Genomic DNA, 19,441 nt, shown 5'->3' with positions numbered 1-19,441 from the left:
TGGTTCATCCTTGGGAGCAATTTCCAAATGCCTGAAGGTACCACATTCATCTGTACAAACAATAGTATGCAAGTATAAACACCATGGGACCACGCAGCCGTCATACCACGTAGGAAGGAGACGTGTTCTGTCGTACTTTACTTTGGTGCAAAAAGTGCAAATCAATCCCAAAAAAACAGCAAAGGACCTTGTGAAGATGCTGTAGGAAACAGGTACAAAAGTATATATATCCACAGTAAAACGAGTCCTATATCAACTTAACCTGAAAGGCCGCTCAGCAAGGAAGAAGCCACTGCTCCAAAACCGCCATAAAAAAAAAGCCACACTACGGTTTGCAACTGCACATGGGGACAAAGATCGTACTTTTTGGAGAAATGTCCTCTGGTCTGATGATACAAAAATAAAACTGTTTGGTCATAATGACCTTCATTATGTTTGGAGGAAAAAGGGGGAGGCTTGCAAGCCGAAGAACACCATCCCAACCGTGAATCACGCGGGTGGCAGCATCATGTTGTGGGGGTGCTTTACTTATGTGGATATATTGAAGCAACATATCAAGACATCAGTCAGGAAGTTAAAGCTTGGTCGCAAATGGGTCTTCCAAATGGACAATGACCCCAAGCATACTTCCAAAGTTGTGGCAAAATGGCTTAAGGACAACAAAGTCAAGGTATTGGAGTGGCCATCACAAAGCCCTGACCACAATCTCATAGAACATTTGTGGGCAGAACTGAAAGTGTGTATGAGCAAGGAGGCCTACAAACCTGACTCAGTTACACCAGCTCTGTCAGGAGGAATGGGCCAAAATTCACCCAACTTATTGTGAGAAGCTTGTGGAAGACTACCCAAAACGTTTGACCCAAGTTAAACAACTCAAAGGCAATGCTACCAAATACGAATTGAGTGTACAGTATGTAAACTTCTTACCCACTGGGAATGTGATGAAAGAAATAAAAGCTGAAATAAATCATTGTGATCTAGTATTATTCTGACATTTCCCATTCTTAAAATGAAGTGGTGATTCTAACTGACCTAAGACAGGGAATTTTTACTAGGATTAAATGTCAAGAATTGTGAAAAACTGAGTTTAAATGTATTTGGCTAAGGTGTATGTAAACTTCCGACTTCAACTACCTATATTAGGCGGTGTCAGAGGAAGGCCCAAAATATTGTCAGACTCCAGTCACCCAAGTCATAAACTGTTCTCTCTTTTACCACACGGCAAGCGGTAACGGAGTGCCATGTCGAGGTCCAAAAGGCTCCTTAACAGCTTCTACCCCCAAGCCATAAGACTGCTGAACAATTAATAAAATTGCCACCCGGACTATCTGCATTGACACCCCCCTGTTCGCTTTTACATTGCTGCTACTCGCTGTTTATTATCTATGCATAGTCACCTTACCCCTACCTACACAAGCGTTAAAAAGTTTGGGGTCACTTAGAAATGTCCTTTTTTTTAAAAAGAAAAGCACATGTTTTGTCCATTAAAATAACATCAAATTGATCTATAATACAGTGTAGGCATTGTTAATGCTGTAAATGACTATTGTAGCTGGAAACGGCAGATTTTTTAAATGGAATATCTACATAGGTGTACAGAGGCCCATTATCAGCAACCATCACTCCTGTGAAATTTCTAAGTGGCCCCAAACTTTTGAACGGTAGTGTACATGTACAAATTACATCGACTAACCTGTACCCCCGCACATTGACTCGGTATCGGCACCCCCTGTATATACTGTAGCCTCATTACTGTTATTTTTAAATTATTTGTTATTTTTAAAGGTTCTTATTTTTATTTTTAAACATTTACTTGAGTTTATTTAGTAAATACTTTCCTAACACTTATTTTTCTTCAAACTGCATTGTTGGTTAAGGACTTGTAAGTAAGCAATTTTAACTGTAAGGTCTACAGTTGTTTTCGGAGCATGTGACAAATAAAATTTGATTTGATTTAGAGCTCAGAGACAGGATTGTGTCGAGTCACAGATCTGGGGAAGGGTACCAAAAAAATTCCCAAGATCACAGTGGCGTCCATCGTTTTAAATGGAAGAAGTTTGAACCACCAAGACTTCCTAGAGCTGTCCGCTCGGTCAAACTGACCAGTCGTGGGAGAAGAGCCTTGGTCAGGGAGGTGACCAAGAACCCGATTGTCACTCTGACAGAGCTCCAGAGTTCCTCTGTGGAGATGGGAGAACCTTCCAGAAGGACAACCATCTCTGAAGCACTCCACCAATCAGGCTTTTATGGTAGAGTGGCCAGACGGAAGCCACTCCTCAGTAAAAAGCACATGACAGTCCTCTTTGCCAAAAGGCACCTAAAGGCCTCTCAGGCCATGAGAAACAAGGTTGTCTGGTCTGATAAAACCAACATTGAACTCTTTGGCCTGAATGCCAAGCATGGAGGAAACCTGGCACCATCCCTTCGTTGAAGCATGGTGGTGGCAACATTATGTTGTGGGGATGTTTTTCAGCGGCAGGGACTGGGAGACTAGTCAGGGTCGAGGGAAAGCTGAATGGAGCAAAGTACAGAGATCCTTTATGAAAACCTGTTCCAGAGCACTCAGGACCTCACTGGGGTGAAGGTTCACCTTCCAACAGGACAACAACCCTAAGTACACAGCCATGGCAACACAGGAGTAGCTTCGGGACAAGTCTGAATGTACAGTAATACAATGCAATATATTAGCAAAAATGTCTAAGAACCTATTTTTGCTTTGTCATTATGGGGTATTGTGTGTAGATTGATGAAAAAACGATTTAATCCATTTTAGAATAAGGCTGTAACGTAACAAAATTTGGAAATATTGAATGGGTCTGAATACTTTCCGAATGCACTGGATGTACTGTATTCTAGTCAATGCCACTCCGACATTGATCGTCCTAACATTTACAATTCCATTATTTTACTTTGAGATCTGTGTGTATTGTTATAAATATTTAGATACTACTGCACTGTTGGAGCTCGGAACACAAGCATTTCGCTACACCCGCAATAACATCTGCTGCCGCCGACGGAGATGGCAGCATCGCGACTAGCTCTTAAGCAACTCTGCAGTATTTTGGTTGTTTATGTACTATTTTTTTACATTATTAGCTCAGGTATTGTTTTGTGTCATTACATACAGCTGGGAAGAACTATTGGATATTATAGCGGCGGTAACTCACCAGAAGTTCCAGCATTAAAACCAGGATTATGACTTCCCTGGAGCGGATCATTTGTTTGCTCTCCCTAGAGCAATCAAACTTATTCCAGAGGCTGACCCAAAACAACGCCAGCGAAGGAGAGGTACTCGAGATGGTCTTCTGGTCGACTCAGGAAGCGTGCACAACACCCACCGCTCCCGAGTATTTTACTCACTAATGTCCAATCTCTGGATAATAAAGAGTTGCTTTTCAGAGTGACACCAGGGATTGGAATGTACTCTGCTTCACGGAAACATGGCTCTCTCGAGATATACTGTCTGACTCTGTAAAGCCAGTTCGGTTCTCAGTACATCGCACCGACAGGAACAAACATCTCTCTGGGAGGCAGAAGGGTGGAGGTATATGTTTTATGATTAATGACTTATGGTGTAACTGTGATAACATACAGAAACTCAAGTCCTTCTGTTCACCCGACCTAGAATATCTCATAATTAAATGCCGACCGTACTGTCTCCAGAGAGAATTTTCATAAATAATAGCCACAGTGGTCTATGACCTACCCCAACCAGAAACCGTGGATAGATGGCAGCATTCACGCAAAACTGAAAGCGCGAACCATCGCATTTAACCAGGGCAAGAAGACTGGGAATATGGAAGAATACAAACAGTGTAGTTATTCTCTCCGCAAAGCAATCAAGCATGCTAAATGTCGATATAGGGACAAAGTTGAGTCCCAGTTCAACGGCTTAGACACGAGACGTATGTGGCAGGGTCTACAGACAATCACAGATTATAAAAGGAAAACCAGCCACGTCGCGGACACCAACGTCTTGCTTCCAGACAGACTGAACACCTTCTTCGCTCGCTTTGAGGATAATACAGTCCCACCGACGCGGCCCGCTACCAAGGACTGTGGGCTCTCCCGTAGCACTCACCTCTGTCATCATGAAGTGCTTTGAGAGACTAGTCAAGGATCATGTCACCTCCACCTTACCTGCCTCCCTAGACCTTCTTCAATTTGCTCACCACCACAATAGATCTACAGACGATGCAATCACCACCACACTGCACACTGCCCTGTCCCATCTGAACAAGAGGCATACCTATGTAAGAATGCTGTTCATTGACTATAGCTCAGCATTCAACACCATAGTACCCTCCAAGCTCATCATCAAGCTCGAGGCCCTGGGTCTGAACCCCGCCCTGTGCAACTGGGTCCTGGACTTCCTGACGGGTTGCCCCCAGGTGGTGAAGGTAGGAAACAACAACACCTCCTCTTCGCTGATCCTCAAACCTGGGGCCCCACAAGGGTGTGTGCTCAGCCCCCTCCTGTACTCCCTGTTCACCCATGACTGTGTGGCCATGCACGCCTCCAACTCAATCATCAAGTTTGCAGATGACACAACAGTAGTAGGGTTGATTACCAACAATGATGAGACAGCCTACAGGGAGGAGGTGAGGTCTCTGGGAGTGTGATGCCAGGAATATAACCTCTCACTCAACTTCAACAAAACTAAGGAGATGATCGTGGACTTCAGGAAACAGCAGAAGGAGCACTCCCCTATCCACATCGATGGGACAGCTGTCATCCAGAAGGCGAGGTCAGTACAGGTGCATCAAAGCTGTGACCGAGAGACTGAAGAACAGCATTTATCTCAAGACTGCTTAACAGCCATCACTTGCACATCAGGGGCGACTGCCTTATAGACATAGATTAGGAATTACTGGCCACTTTTAATAATGTATCACTAGCCACTTTAATAATGTTCCGTATCTAGCCTTACTCATCTTATATGTATAAACCGCACACCACACTATTCTACGGTATCTTAGTCACTTTTAAATTGTGTTTACATATTGCATCCCCCATTTCATATGTATATACTGTATTGTATTCTATACTACACCACTGACTGTTAAACAGCCATGTCCAGCACATCAGAGGCTGCTGCCTATAGACATAGATTAGGAATCACTGGCCACTATAAGGAAATGAAACACTAGCCACTTTAATAATGTCTCCGTATCTTGCATTACTCATCTCATATGTGTAAACTGTACTCTACACTATTCTACGGTATCTTAGTTACTTTAATTGTTTGTAAATATTATGTCACCCATCTCATATGTATTTATCGAGAGACTGAAAAACAGCTTCTATCTCAAGGCCATCAGACTGTTAAACAGCCATCACTAACATTGAGTGGCTGCTGCCAACATACCGACTCAACTCTAGCCACTTAATAATGGAAAAATGGATGTAATCAATTTATCACTAGCCATTTTATATAATGCTTACATACCCTACATTACTCTTCTCATATGTATATACTGTACGCTATACCATCTACTGCATCTTGCCATCTTGATGTAATTAAATGTATCACTAGCTACTTTAAACAATGCCACTTTATATAATGTTTACATACCCTACATTACTCATCTCATATGTATATACTGTACTCTACACCATCTACTGCACCTTGCCTATGCCGTTCAGGCATCACTCATTCTTATATTTTTATGTACATATTTGTATTCATTCCTTTACACTTGTGTGTATAAGGTGTTGTTGTGAAATTGTTAGGTTATATTACTTGTTAGGTATTACTGCATGGTCGGAACTAGAAGCACAAGCATTTCGCTACACTCGCATTAACATCTGCTAACCATGTGTATGTGACAAATACATTTGATTTGATTTTGATTTGATCGTACTCTATTCTATGCCACTGTATCTTAGTTGAATTCAGCTCTGACATATATGTGTATGTATATATATATATATATATATATATATATATATATATATATTCTTAATCCATTCCTTACTTAGATTTATTTCGTATTTTTTATTTATTTTGTGAAACTGTTAGATATTACTGCACTATTGGAGCGAGAAGCACAAGCATTTCTCTACACCTGCTAAACACGTGTATGAGACCAATACAATTTGATTTGATTTAAATATGTGTATGTGACAAATACAAATTTATTTGATTTGTTTGTTCTTATAGGTAGCCAGATCGTGATTACAACAAAACATTTTACCACACTGTCTTGTTACATTGGTGAGTAAAAACTCATGCTTCCTCATACCCTTCAACTTTTTTGTCTGAAAATAAAATATTCATTTGACTCAACTGCGTAACACACTCCAGTGAGCAGATGGCGATGTGGGACTTTAAGGCAATGCTGCCAATGTGACGTATAATCTAGTGGACGGGACGCTTCTTACACACAGCAACAGTTAGACAGCCACCTCGGTAGCTTGCTAGCCAAACCGATACAGCTCGTTAGACGCTTTCGTGTATATTAGCCACTGTGTTTTAAACCCATTTTTGTTGTCTAGTTAGTTAGCCCATTTAATGTCATATTTACCGTGTTGTTATTGGTAAACTAGCTGGCTGGTTAAATTAGCACTATCCTAGCTAGCAAGCTAACATCGCCGACCATGACCTCACTAAGCTACTCTCCAACTATTAAAGAAGCGGGGGTCTGCTGGACGGAGAAGGAGGAAGAGGAGGATGTTACAATACAACAAGTGGAGGGTGAGGCTGTTAGAGTGAAAGGAGAAGAGAAAGAAGTTACAGTAAAAGAAGAAGTAGACGCGTTCAGAGTGAAAGTGGAGGAGGAAGTTACTGTGAAAGAGGAGCAAGAGGAGGATGGAGTTGTCGGAGTGAAGGAAGAGAAGAGGGAAATGACTGTCACATCGAAAAAGGAGGAGGAAGAGGAAACTGGATATCTGGGCCCGGTTTCCCAAAGTGGTCTTAAGGCATCCTATGGTTCTAACGATGAATTTAGCCTTAAAATGCGTTTGGGAAAATCGGCCCAGATTAACACTGGTAAGTACTGTCTTAAAAACAGAGGCACAAACTCTGCAGTTGTTGAACTGATGTGTGGTGTTAAAGGGTAAATCTGCAGTTGTTACATCCATATTTGGACTTGATCATTATTTATATATAGCCATTGATTCTTGAAGAATATAACACATGCCTCATGGGCTTAGTTCAAAGTTTTGTCTTAGCTTGATTATTGTCCAGCCATGTGGTCAAGTACTGAAAAGAAATACCTAGTTAAATTGCAGCTGGCAAGAACAGAGCTGCAGGTCTTCTCTTAACCTGTTTAGGATAGGGGGCAGTATTGACACGGCTGGATAAAAAACATACCCGATTTAATCTGGTTACCACTCCTACCCAGTAACTAGAATATGCATATACTTATTACATATGGATAGAAAACACCCTACATTTTCTAAAACTGTTTGAATGGTGTCTGTGAGTATAACAGAACTCAAATGGCAGGTCAAAACCTGAGAGATTCCTTTACAGGAAGTGGCCTGTCTGACCATTTCTTGAACTTCTTTTCCATCTCTATCATTTACTAAGGATCTCTGCTCTAACGTGACACTTCCCACGTCGTCCATAGGCGCTCAGAGCCCGGGAAAAAACAGAATGTCGTCATTCCAGCCCCAGGCTGAAACACATTATCGCCTTTCTCAAGTGGCCGATCAAGGGACACTGGGCTTAGGCGCGTGACCCGACCGCCCCCGCCTTTGGGATTTTTTCCTCTGTTTGCCGAAAAGGAGATTCCCTGTCGGAATATTATCGCTTTTCTACGAGAAAAATGGCGTAAAAATTGATTTTAAACAGCGGTTGACATGCTTCGAAGTACGGTAATGGAATATTTAGAATTTTATTGTCACGAATTGCGCCATGCGCGCGACACTTCTTTACTATTTCGGATAGTGTCTGGAACGCACGAACAAAACGCCGCTATTCGGATATAACGATGGATTATTTTGGACCAAACCAACATTTGTTATTGAAGTAGTGTTCAGGGGGGAATGCTAGTCACATGCTAGTCACATGCTAATGTAAAAAGCTGGTTTTTTTATATAAATATGAACTTGATTGAACAAAACATGCATGTATTATATAACATAATGTCCTAGGGTTGTCATCTGATGAAGATCATCAAAGGTGAGTGCTGCATTTAGCTGTCTTCTGGGTTTTGGTGACATTATATGCTGGCTTGAAAAATGGGTGTCTGATTATTTCTGGCTTGGTACTCTGCTGACATAATCTAATGTTTTGCTTTCGTTGTAAAGCCTTTTTGAAATCGGACAGTGTGGTTAGATTAACGAGAGTCTTGTCTTTAAATAGCTGTAAAATAGTCATATGTTTGAGAAATTGAAGTAATAGGATTTTTAAGGTTTTGAAAATCGCGCCACAGGCCGCCAGTGGCTGTTACGTAGGTGGGACGAATTCGTCCCGCATAGCCCAGAGAGGTTTTAAATGTAATCAGAGGGCTAATATAAATGCTATGTATGCCAGTCTCTTGGCTAAGAGTTGAGGAGTTGCAGACTGGTTGGTTGGTTGATTGTGTGGCTTTTTTAAAGGGCAACCAAGGATTTAAACAGCAACAAAATGGTATCCCAGAGAATTGGTTTGGTTAACATCTGAGGGATGGGTGCTGGAGAAATGTAACCACTCTCAATTCCACAGAAAGCTATTGTAGAAACCTTAACCCAAAACCTAGCGACCTCGTCAAGAAGTTCGGACATCTTGGCGTAACGGTTATAATGTGTTGTCTTGACTGTGGCTGGGCCCAGGTTTGAGTCCAGCTCAGGGCTCCCCCTGAATTTGCTACGCTATCGATACAAATAAGTCATCCACCGATATGACATTTTTGGCCAATACCGATATTTTGCTTACCCCCAAAAATACGATACCAATATTAAAAATTTTAGCAGCCTTTTAAGCATTCTGGTACAGTTAAATAGTTAACACACACATGGACGCAGCAGTCTAAGGCACTGCATCTCAGTGCAAGAGGCGTCACTACAGTCCCTGGTTCGAATCCAGGCTGTATGACATCATGATTGGGAGTCCCATAGGGTGGCGCACAATTGGCCCAGCGTCGTTCGGGTTTGGCTCGGGTAGGCGTCATTGTAAATAACAATTTGTCCTTAACTGACTTGCCTAGTTAAATGAAGGTTACTTACACACACCACACTGACCAAAAAGTTATTTTGTTGGCATTATCAGTAAAACATCATCAAAACCTATTTCTTTCACTTACTTGCTGTGCGGTTTCGTTGTTCATTTTCATTCTCAACCAAGATTTGTCAAACTATGGAACGCCGTTTGGCTCTTTACGTGTCAAGTAACACTATTTTACGTGTCAAGTAACACTATTTGACGTGTCAAGTAAGTAACACTATTTGACGTGTCAAGTAAGTAACACTATTTGACGTGTCAAGTAAGTAACACTATTTGACGTGTCAAGTAAGTAACACTATTTGACGTGTCAAGTAAGTAACACTATTTGACGTGTCAAGTAAGTAACACTATTTGACCAATCAGGACCTGAATATGACTGCACGTCACATAGTAATTGAACGAGTTCATCCATTTTTTTTATGCAGTTATTACACATTGATTACACAATCACTCGTATTTCATATGTCACAACGATACATATGCTAGGATGCTGGTAAAGTTGTCTCGCGCACCTACAGTGCTGGTCATAAAAAAATAAAAGCTATCTAGCTAATGGATGCAAACCATGTTCTTCCCCAAAAACATAGCAAAACGACATCTGTTTTAGTAGCTCTAGTTAGCTAGCTAACATCATCTAAAATAACCCTAATTTATAAGACCGTTCTTATTTGATTAATGGTGGTCGGACCCATCTATGTGAAGCTAGCCACAATAAAGATTAGCCACAATAGTGGACTTTGCGGTTAGCTTTCAAAATAAAAGTATGTAATTGACAGTGACGCAAATGAATACAAATAGTAAAATTATGCCATAATTGCATAAGCAAGGTTGGAATGTTATATAAAATCAACGAAAGACAATAATTTGTTAATTTGACAAAAATCTGTTGAAATCACACTGGATGTATTATACTTCAGAATTGCGTTGGGGACATACTTATTTCACCGTACAGCCTTACCTATGGATTGCTGATCAATGACATGCTGTATCAGTCTACTCAGTGACACCCAGAGAACATTAGCGTCGTAGCTTTATTGTGGGACTCTTAAACAACAGTAAATTGAGCCGCATTTGTCAAATTATGTACTTTTGAACACTGTTCCAGAGGAAAAACAATGCTGCGTGGTTGTTTTGGAGTCTGATAACTCTGAGGACGTTGGGGAAAAAATATATTGGGTATTGAGTAGACTGATACCCCATTTCATTGATCCCCAATCCTTAGGTAAAGCTGTACAGTGCAATATGAATGTCAATACACACAATAGGCTGACTGGGGAGGTGATTTCACACAGTCACCGTCCCGCGATAAGAGCTACAATGCTAATATTTGCATAAACTCTTCACAGTTGTGTTCTGTGGGTGTCACCGAATAGACTGATACTGCATTTCATTGCTTCACATTCCAATCTTGTTTAACATTATCTACTCTAAATATGGCATGATTCTACCAATTGTAACCGTCTGCATCACTTTCAAAGAGGTACTTTTATTTTGAAGGCAAACGGCAAATTCCACTATTGTGCCCAATCCTTATTGTGGCTAGCGTCACAACATATAAGCCGGTCCAGTCGAGCCTCACTAGCCAGATGAAGCTAGCTGGCTGCTTATAATGTTAGCTTTGGGCAACAGGCTGGCTAGCTATTTATTTTCATGAACTGAAATTCAATTTCAATAGGCGAACAACAAGTGGCTACCTAGCTAATACTTACTCACAAGGATTGTTAAATCCTTGCTAAGAATAATGAAAATGACTGCAGTTTCTACAGGTCATTGTTTTCAGGCTGGTTATATTGGTGCTAGCTAGGTACCAAGCTAAAGCTAGCTACTCCAGAAGGTGCGGTCTAACAAATAATGCTTTATTACCAACGCGGAATTGTAAACGCATTGTTCGTGGCCGATGCTTGCTTGTTTGCAGACTTTTTTGTACAGCTTTGACAGTGCTACTGATAGTAGTGGTGGCGCTTGGCTTGCGCGTGCAAATTCAGAACACGCAACATTCTATAATAGAACTGTGTTATTTGACATATCAAATTAAAAGCTTATTTAACGCGTTAAATAGTGTTATTTGACTCGTCGACGATAATTCCATTATCTTGGCATTAGTGGATTTCGCCTTTGAGTTGTCTCGCTGAAATATTCTTACTCTCAAATGACTGCTCGACATGTTGACTGCTGGATCCACACAGCAGACATTGTGGGCTAGGTTAGGAATGCTGTGTTGCACATGTAGCGCAACATTTTACGTGGCGTCATTACATAATTTACCTACGTTATATAGGTATGCACATCAGCTTTGACATCGGTTTTGCACATCGTGTTAAACTACACATCGGGCCGATACCGATGTTGGGATTTTTAGCAAATATCGGCTGATTCTGATATGTTCACCGATATATCGTACATCCCAAGTGTCATGACGCAAGCTCTTTCAGTGAATTGACTAGCAGAGATGTGAACAACCCCCCCCCCTCCTGTTGGTTTTTAGGACTTTACAACCATGTCGTAAATTCCTTGCAGAGACTCTTGTCTCCCTGACCATGCCATATGGGAGAGAGAGAGGGTCACAGTAGAACAAAGGAACTCTCCCGCCATATTCTACTACATCCCAGAATTTGAGAATTGAACAATATTCGTATTTTGGAGAATGTTTAAATGGTCGGTGAAGAAGCCAGCTAAGACCCGGTTCATTTTGTTTCATGTTTGTGACCTCGTGAAAGACAATACAGCCACATTACCTTAACTCTGTTCATACAGGATCCTCAGTTATGAGGCTTGCATTGTAGAATAATAGTTAAGACATCAAAACTATGAAATAACACATATGGAATCATGTAGTAACCAAAAAAGTGTTAAACAAATCAAAATATATTTGAGATTCTTCAAAGTAGCCACCCTTTGCCTTGATGACAGCTTTCCACACTCTTGGCATTCTCTCAACCAGCTTCATGAGGTAGTCACCAGGAATGCATTTCAACTAACAGGGGTGCCTTGTTAATTTGTGGAATTTCTTTCCTTCTTAATGCATTTGTGCCAATTAGTTGTGTTGTGACAAGGTAGGGGTGGTATACAGAAGCCCTATTTGGTAAGAGACCAAGTCCATGTTATGGCTCAAATAAGCAAAGAGAAATGACAGTCCATCATTACTTTAAGACATGAAGGTCAGTCAGTCTGGAAAATTTCAAGAACTTTGAAAGTTTCTTCAAGTGCAGTCACAAAAACCATCAAGCGCTATGATGAAGCTGGCTCTCATGAGGACCGCCACAGGAAAGGAAGAACCGGAGTTACCTCTACTGCAGAGGATAAGTTCAAATTGCAACCCAAATAAATGCTTCACAGAGTTCAAGTAACAGACACATCTCAACATCAACTGTTCAGAGGAGACTATGTGAATCAGGCCTCCATGGTCGAATTTATGCATAGAAACCACTACTAAATGACACCAATAATAAGAAGAGACTTGCTTGGCCCAAGATTCACGAGCAATGGGCATGCTGTGCTTTTGTGTGATGTTTGGTTCCAACTGCTGTGTCTTTGTGAGACGTAGAGTAGGTGAACGGATGATTTTTGCATGTGTAGTTACCACTGTGAAGCATGGAGGAGGTGGTGTGGGGGTGCTTTGCTGGTGACACTGTCTGTGATTTATTTAGAATTCAAGGCACACTTAACCAGCATGGCTAACACTGCATTCTGCAGCGATACACCATCCCATCTGGTTTGCGCTTAGTGGGACTATCATTTGTTTTTAAACAGGACAATGACCCAACACACCGCCAGGCTGTGTTGACCAAGAAGTGATGGTGCTGTTTTGGGATGAGTTGGACCGCAGAGTGAAGGAAAAGCAGCCAACAAGTGTTTAGCATATGTGGGGACTCCTTCAAGACTGTTGGAAAAGCATTCCAGGTGAAGCTGGTTGAGAGAATGCCAAGAGTGTGCAAAGGGTGGCTGCTTTGAAGAATCTAAAATCTAAAATATATTTACACTTATGGTTACTACATGATTCCATATGTGTTATTTCATAGTTGTACAATGTAGAAAATAGTAAAAACAAAGAAAAACCCTTGAATGAGTAGGCATGTCCAAACTTTTGACTTGTACTGAACTTGTCTGATGCTTTAAGCAGGCTGTTTGATTAAATAATTAAGACACACAAATTACTCAAGAGGGAGCCAGAGATCAAGATAGTTTTTTTTCCTTCTGGTTAGGCTATGTCCAACCCTCCTTCACCCACTGTGCTAGTCTTCGCAGAATTCTTCTTCTTAAGTTGTCGGTAATAGGCTGCGCTAGCGGTCGGCATCCTTTTCCATTTGGAGTGGCAATTTATGTAAAAATGTCTACCAGTTATGATGCCTGTTATGATTTCCATATGCACATTTCCATAGAACAGTTTAATCTCATTTATATTACTCTCTCTATCTCAAAATAATTGTCTGTGTTTAACAGTGGCGCAACATTCACGCCACTGTGAATGTTGTGCCCCCCACCCCCACACACACACACACATTTTGAAATTGCATTTTTGTCCCCCCCCAGTTTTATCATTGCACTGTGATACAAAAAACTGAATTGTGTGCATTAGGACCATGCGGATGCCTCAGAACGATCGGGCAGGTTGTTTAGCAGTTTCAGTCAGCTCGATTTAGGACCATGCAGATACCACAGAGCGGGTGGACAGGCTGTGTGATGGCAATGCTATTATAATAGGACCAGCACAGTGCTGCTGTCTGCACCTGCTGTCTCTATGTGTTGCGCTATTTCTCCGTGTTGTAAAAGCAAACAGGGCAAGAACTGGCTACCCTTGATTTGACTGATGAAGCTGGCAAGGTAACAGCTGTTTGACTGAACATCATTTTTTTAAATGTTCTATTACCAGCACTGAGCTAGTAGTATAACTGACATGTAATGTCAGCTAATGTTTCTTCCCCCCTTGGCTGAAGATCTGTCTGAAGAGAATGAACTAGCTAGCTAGTAGCTACCACAGCCAGTTCAGTTCTATACCACAGATAGAACGATGAGACATATTTTACCGGATGTATAAATGTGAAGCATCCGGTTGGCGTTTCCACTCACTACCAAATATGGTGGTGAGAGGAAGCCCAGTTGCCGGCAGTGGGAGAAGATGGAGCGAGATGTATTTTGATCGACATTCTGCTAAATTTCTCATCAATGAAGCATTTGATCTCACTCCAGTTTTCTGTTTACAAAACTACGATCTGTTACGCAAAGAGTGGGCTAAGTTTTGTAGACTTTACCCTTCGCCAAATTTTTTAAAAATTGCGTTGTTTAAGAGTGTCAGCGCGAATTTAGTTATTGCACACTCTCTCTTCACAGTAGGTGTTCCCCAATGGAAATATGCGAATGCCTTCTAGAACACACAAATAAGATTTCACCAACTTGTGCTTAGCTCTGCCTACCTTCTTGCGTGTTCTGCAAACTATGGCTCATTTGTTCCCATTTGAAACAACAGGCTGTGTTCTGTCTTGGTTTAGTTATAAAAAATATTTCATATTGCTGCCTGCTCTGTCTCCGCCCGGTCCTAAATCTAGCGAATGCTTTTTGAATCACATTAACATTGATTTGTTAACACTTTTTTGGTTACTACATGATTCCTTATGTGTTATATCATAGTTTTGATGTCTTATATTATTCTACAATGTAGAAAATAGTAAAAATAAAGAAACCCTTGAATGCATAGGTATGTCCAAACCTTTGACTGGTACTGTATATCTATGTATGTATAATATTGATATTTATATTTGCACCCATCTCAGTGAACTAATCCATTGAGGAGGCCTAGACTAAATTGTTTGATCCAAAAATGTGGTCAGAGGCTCCATATGGAGGGTGTGACGCCAAATCGAGCACTACTGCATCGCCATGTGCCTCCCAAATTTTGTAACAAATGCGATAACTCCACATTGACATGATTGTTTGATGGTAGGTGGGGGGATACATCCTGTATAAACAAACTCACTTCCTTGACGACATCTCTGCATTGCTCCGCAAACCTCAAGAAGAATGAATGCCCTGATTTCTGCTGAGGCTATATCATGGTAAATGCTGCATGGTTAGTGCAGATGTCGGATTGACCATGCGCCCAGATGCACAATGCACTTCGCTCTCTCTCCTGCCAATTTGTGCACAATTATTGTTTCATTTTTTATAATTTTATTTTATTTCACCTTTATTTAACCAGGTAGGCCAGTTGAGAACAAGTTCTCATTTACAACTGCGACCTGGCCAAGATAAAGCAAAGCAGTGCGACACAAACAACAACACAGAGTTACACATGGAATAAACAAACGTACAGTCAATAACACAATAGAAGGGGGAAAAAGTCTATATACAGTGTGTGCAAATGGCGTGAGGAGGTATGGCAATAAATAGGCCATAGTAGCGAAGTAATTACAGTTTAGCAAATTAACACTGGAGTGATAAATGTGCGGATGATGTGCAAGTAGAAATACTGGTGTGCAAAAGAGCAAAAAAGTAAATAAAAACAATATGGGGATGAGGTAGGTAGATTGGATGGGCTAATTACAGATGGGCTGTGTACAGCTGCAGCGATCGGTTAGCTGCTCAGATAGCTGATGTTTAAAGTTAGTGAGGGAGATGAGTCTTCAGCCTCAGCAATTTTTTTTAAATTATTGTTTTATTTTTTGCAATTCGTCCCAGTCATTGGCAGCAGAGAACTGGAAGGAAAGGCGTTCATAACTTCAATGTGTGAATTGTTAGCATTTGATTGTTAGTGTATAGTATCAATTCCCCATTACATGCATCACCAGCAGTACATTTACTGTTAATTCCTATAATTTCTAATCTACAATGTTTGTTACTTTGGTTATGGTCATTTCTTATAATGCATTCAATATTATTATTTGAGTCTTCTCATTGTCGGAGTGGACACATTGTTTGCAGAGTGCACAACCTATGCTACACTTGTGGAAAAAAAGTTTTGGTTTATTTCATTCCATTTATGAGTTTTATCAATTGATGCATATAAATATGTCCATTTCGGGGATCTGATACTTCTGATTGGCTTCAGGTGCATCCTTCAGGTGCATCCTGTTTCCATTGATCATCCTTAACCTGTTGGGTCTAGGGGGCAGCATTTGCACGTCTGGATAAAAAAAATGTACCCGATTTAATCTGGTTACTAATCCTACCCAGTAACTAGAATATGCATATACTTATTATATATGGATAGAAAACACTCTAAAGTTTCTAAAACTGTTTGAATGGTGTCTGTGAGTATAACAGAACTCATTTGGCAGGCAAAACCCTGAGACATTTTCTGACAGGAAGTGGATACCTGATGTGTTGTATTGACTTTAAACCTATCCCATTGAAAAACACAGGGGCTTAGGAATATTTTGGCACTTCCTATTGCTTCCACTAGATGTCACCAGCCTTTACAAAGTGTTTTGAGTCTTCTGGAGGGAGATCTGACCGAACAAGAGCCATGGAACGATGATGTCCCATTAGACACCTGGCGCGCGAGTTCATGTTGGGTACCCTCGTTCCAATACGTTATAAAAGAGTATGCATTCGTCCACCTTGAATATTATTCATGTTCTGGTTAAAAAAGGCCCTAATGATTTATGCTATACAACGTTTGACATGTTTGAACGAACGGAAATATATTTTTTCCCCTCGTTCATGACGAGAAGTCCGGCTGGCTTACATCATGTGCTAACGAGACGGAGATTTTTGGACATAAATGATGAGCTTTTTTGAACAAAACTACATTCGTTATGGACCTGTGATACCTGGAAGTGACATCTGATGAAGAGAATCAAAGGTAATGGATTATTTACATAGTATTTTCGATTTTAGATCTCCCCAACATGACGTCTAGTCTGTATCGCAACGCGTATTTTTCTGGGCGCAGTGCTCAGATTATTCCAAAGTGTGATTTCCCAGTAAGGTTATTTTTAAATCTGGCAAGTTGATTGAGTTCAAGAGATGTAAATCTATAATTCTTTAAATGACAATATAATATTTTACCAATGTTTTCTAATTTTAATTATTTAATTTGTGACGCTGACTTGACTGCCGGTTATTGGAGGGAAACGATTTCCTCAACATCAATGCCATAGTAAAACGCTGTTTTTGGATATAAATATGAACTTGATAGAACTAAAAATGCATGCATTGTCTAACATAATGTCCTAGGAGTGTCATCTGATGGAGGTTGTAAAAGGTTAGTGCATCATTTTAGCTGGTTTTATGGTTTTGGTGACCCTGTCTTTGACTTGACAAAACATTACACACAACTCTTGTAAATGTACTGTCCTAACATACTCTAAATTTATGCTTTCGCCGTAAAACCTTTTTGAAATCGTAAAACGTGGTTAGATTAAGGAGATGTTTATCTTTCAAATGGTGTAAAATAGTTGTATTTTTGAAAAATTTGAATTTTTACATTTATTTGGATTCAAATTTGCCGCTCTTGAAATGCACCTGCTGTTGATGGAGTACACCACGGGTGGCACGCTAGCGTCCCACCTAGCCCCAAGAGGTTTTAAGATGATCCTACAACTTGATTGCAGTCCACTTGTGGTAAGTTCAATTGATTGGACATGATTTGGAAAGGCACACACCTGTTTACGTAAGGTTCGACAGTGCATGTCAGAGCAAAAACCAAGCCATGAGGTCAAAGAAATTGTCCATAGAGCTCTGAGACAGGATTGTGTCAAGGCACAGATGTGGGGAAGGCTACCAAAACATTTCTGCAGCATTGAAGGTCCCCAAGAACACTGTGGCCTCCATCCATTCTTAAATGGAAGAAGTTTGGAACCACCAAGACTCTTCCTAGAGCTGGCCACCTGGCCAAACTGAGCAATTGGGGGAGAAGGGCCTTGGTCAGGGAGTTCACCAAGAACCTGCTGGTCACTCTGACAGAGCTCTCGAGTTCCTCTGTGGAGATTGTTGTCCTTCTGGAAGGTTTTACCATCTTTGCAGCACTCCAACAATCTGTCCTTTATGGTAGAGTCGCCAGACGGAAGCCTCTTCTCAGTAAAAGGCACATGCCAGCCCGCGTGGAGTTTGCCAAAAGGCACCTATAGACTCTCAGACCATGAGAAACAAGATTGTCTGATGAAACCAACTCTTTGGCCTGAATGCCAAGCATCATATCTGGAGGAAACCTGGCACCACCCCTATGGTAAAGCAAGGTGGTGGCAGCATCATGATATGGGGATGTTTTTCAGCTGAATGTTAAATACAGCAGCCGATAGAACTCACAGGTAGTTTGAAAGAAGAGCAAATGCGCGACTGCAGTAGGCTAGAAGTTATTTATTCAGACCCATAACCATTCGATCTTCGGGAAGAGAAGTGAAAGTCTTCTGCATCTAATTCTAGTCCTATATTATTCAAGGATGTCATTAGAATGATGAAGATGAGGACAACAAAACTTATTTAATTTAACTGTTTACAGCGAGGAAGGAATGAAGCAACAATAGAGAGAAACTTGTAGGCTAATAACATTAGGGGAAATATTATGAAAGGTATATGTGTCAGCCTACTAATTATACAAATAGGCCCTGTTATATTTCAAAATTAAATTTGCTAGCTTATACTTGTAACTTTGTAGGCAGCATGTGCTGCACCAGAATCACATGTTCTCTTCCCTGCTCTATCATGGTTTGAAAGATGTACAGTTGAAGTCGGAAGTTTACATACACTTAGGTTGGAGTCATTGATGCACGGTTTTCAACCACTCCACAAATTTCTTGTTAACAAACTATAGTTTTGGGAAGTCGGTTAGGACATCTACTTTGCATGACACAAGTCATTTTTCCAACAAGTGTTTACATACGCTGAGTTGACTGTGCCTTTTAAACAGTTTGGAAAATTCCAGAAAATGATGTCATGGCTTTAGAAGCTTCTGATAAGCTAATTGACATAATTTGAGTCAATTGGAGGTGTACCTGTGGATGTATTGCAAGGCCTACCTTCAAACACAGTGCCTTTTTGCTTGACATCATGGGAAAGTCACTAGAAATCAGCCAAAACCTCTTGTAGACCTCCACAAGTCTGGTTCATCCTTGGGAGCAATTTCCAAACGCCTGAAGATACCACGTTCATCTGTACAAATAATAGTACACAAGTATAAACACCATGGGACCACGCAGCTATCATACCGCTCAGGAAGGAGACGCGTTCTGTCTCCTAGAGATGAACGTACTTGGCGCGAAAAGTGCAAATCATTCCCAGAACAGCAAAGGACCTTGTGAAAATGCTGGAGGAAACAGGTACAAGGTATCTATATCCACAGTAACACACGAGTCC

At 40.9% G+C, this 19,441-nt stretch overlaps 1 protein-coding gene across 2 annotated transcripts in view; it reads left to right on the top strand.

The window, feature by feature from the left end:
* Positions 1-6,370: 6,370 nt before the first annotated feature.
* The window catches only part of LOC106608102 (uncharacterized), a 29,221-nt gene continuing 16,150 nt past the window's right edge, over positions 6,371-19,441 (top strand). For both annotated transcript variants that reach the window (XM_014205834.3, XM_014205817.3), the window contains exon 1: positions 6,371-6,991. In XM_014205834.3, coding sequence (XP_014061309.2) covers positions 6,601-6,991 — 391 coding nt within the window. In that variant the 5' untranslated portion in view covers positions 6,371-6,600. The remainder of the gene's footprint in view (positions 6,992-19,441) is intronic.

This window comes from Salmo salar, chromosome 01, assembly GCF_965601325.2.
Source record: "Salmo salar chromosome 01, fSalSal1, whole genome shotgun sequence".
NCBI classification, from domain to species: Eukaryota; Metazoa; Chordata; class Actinopteri; order Salmoniformes; family Salmonidae; genus Salmo; species Salmo salar.
The sequence above is the reverse complement of the archived record's forward strand: the minus strand, read 5'-3'. Positions and strand labels throughout refer to the sequence as shown.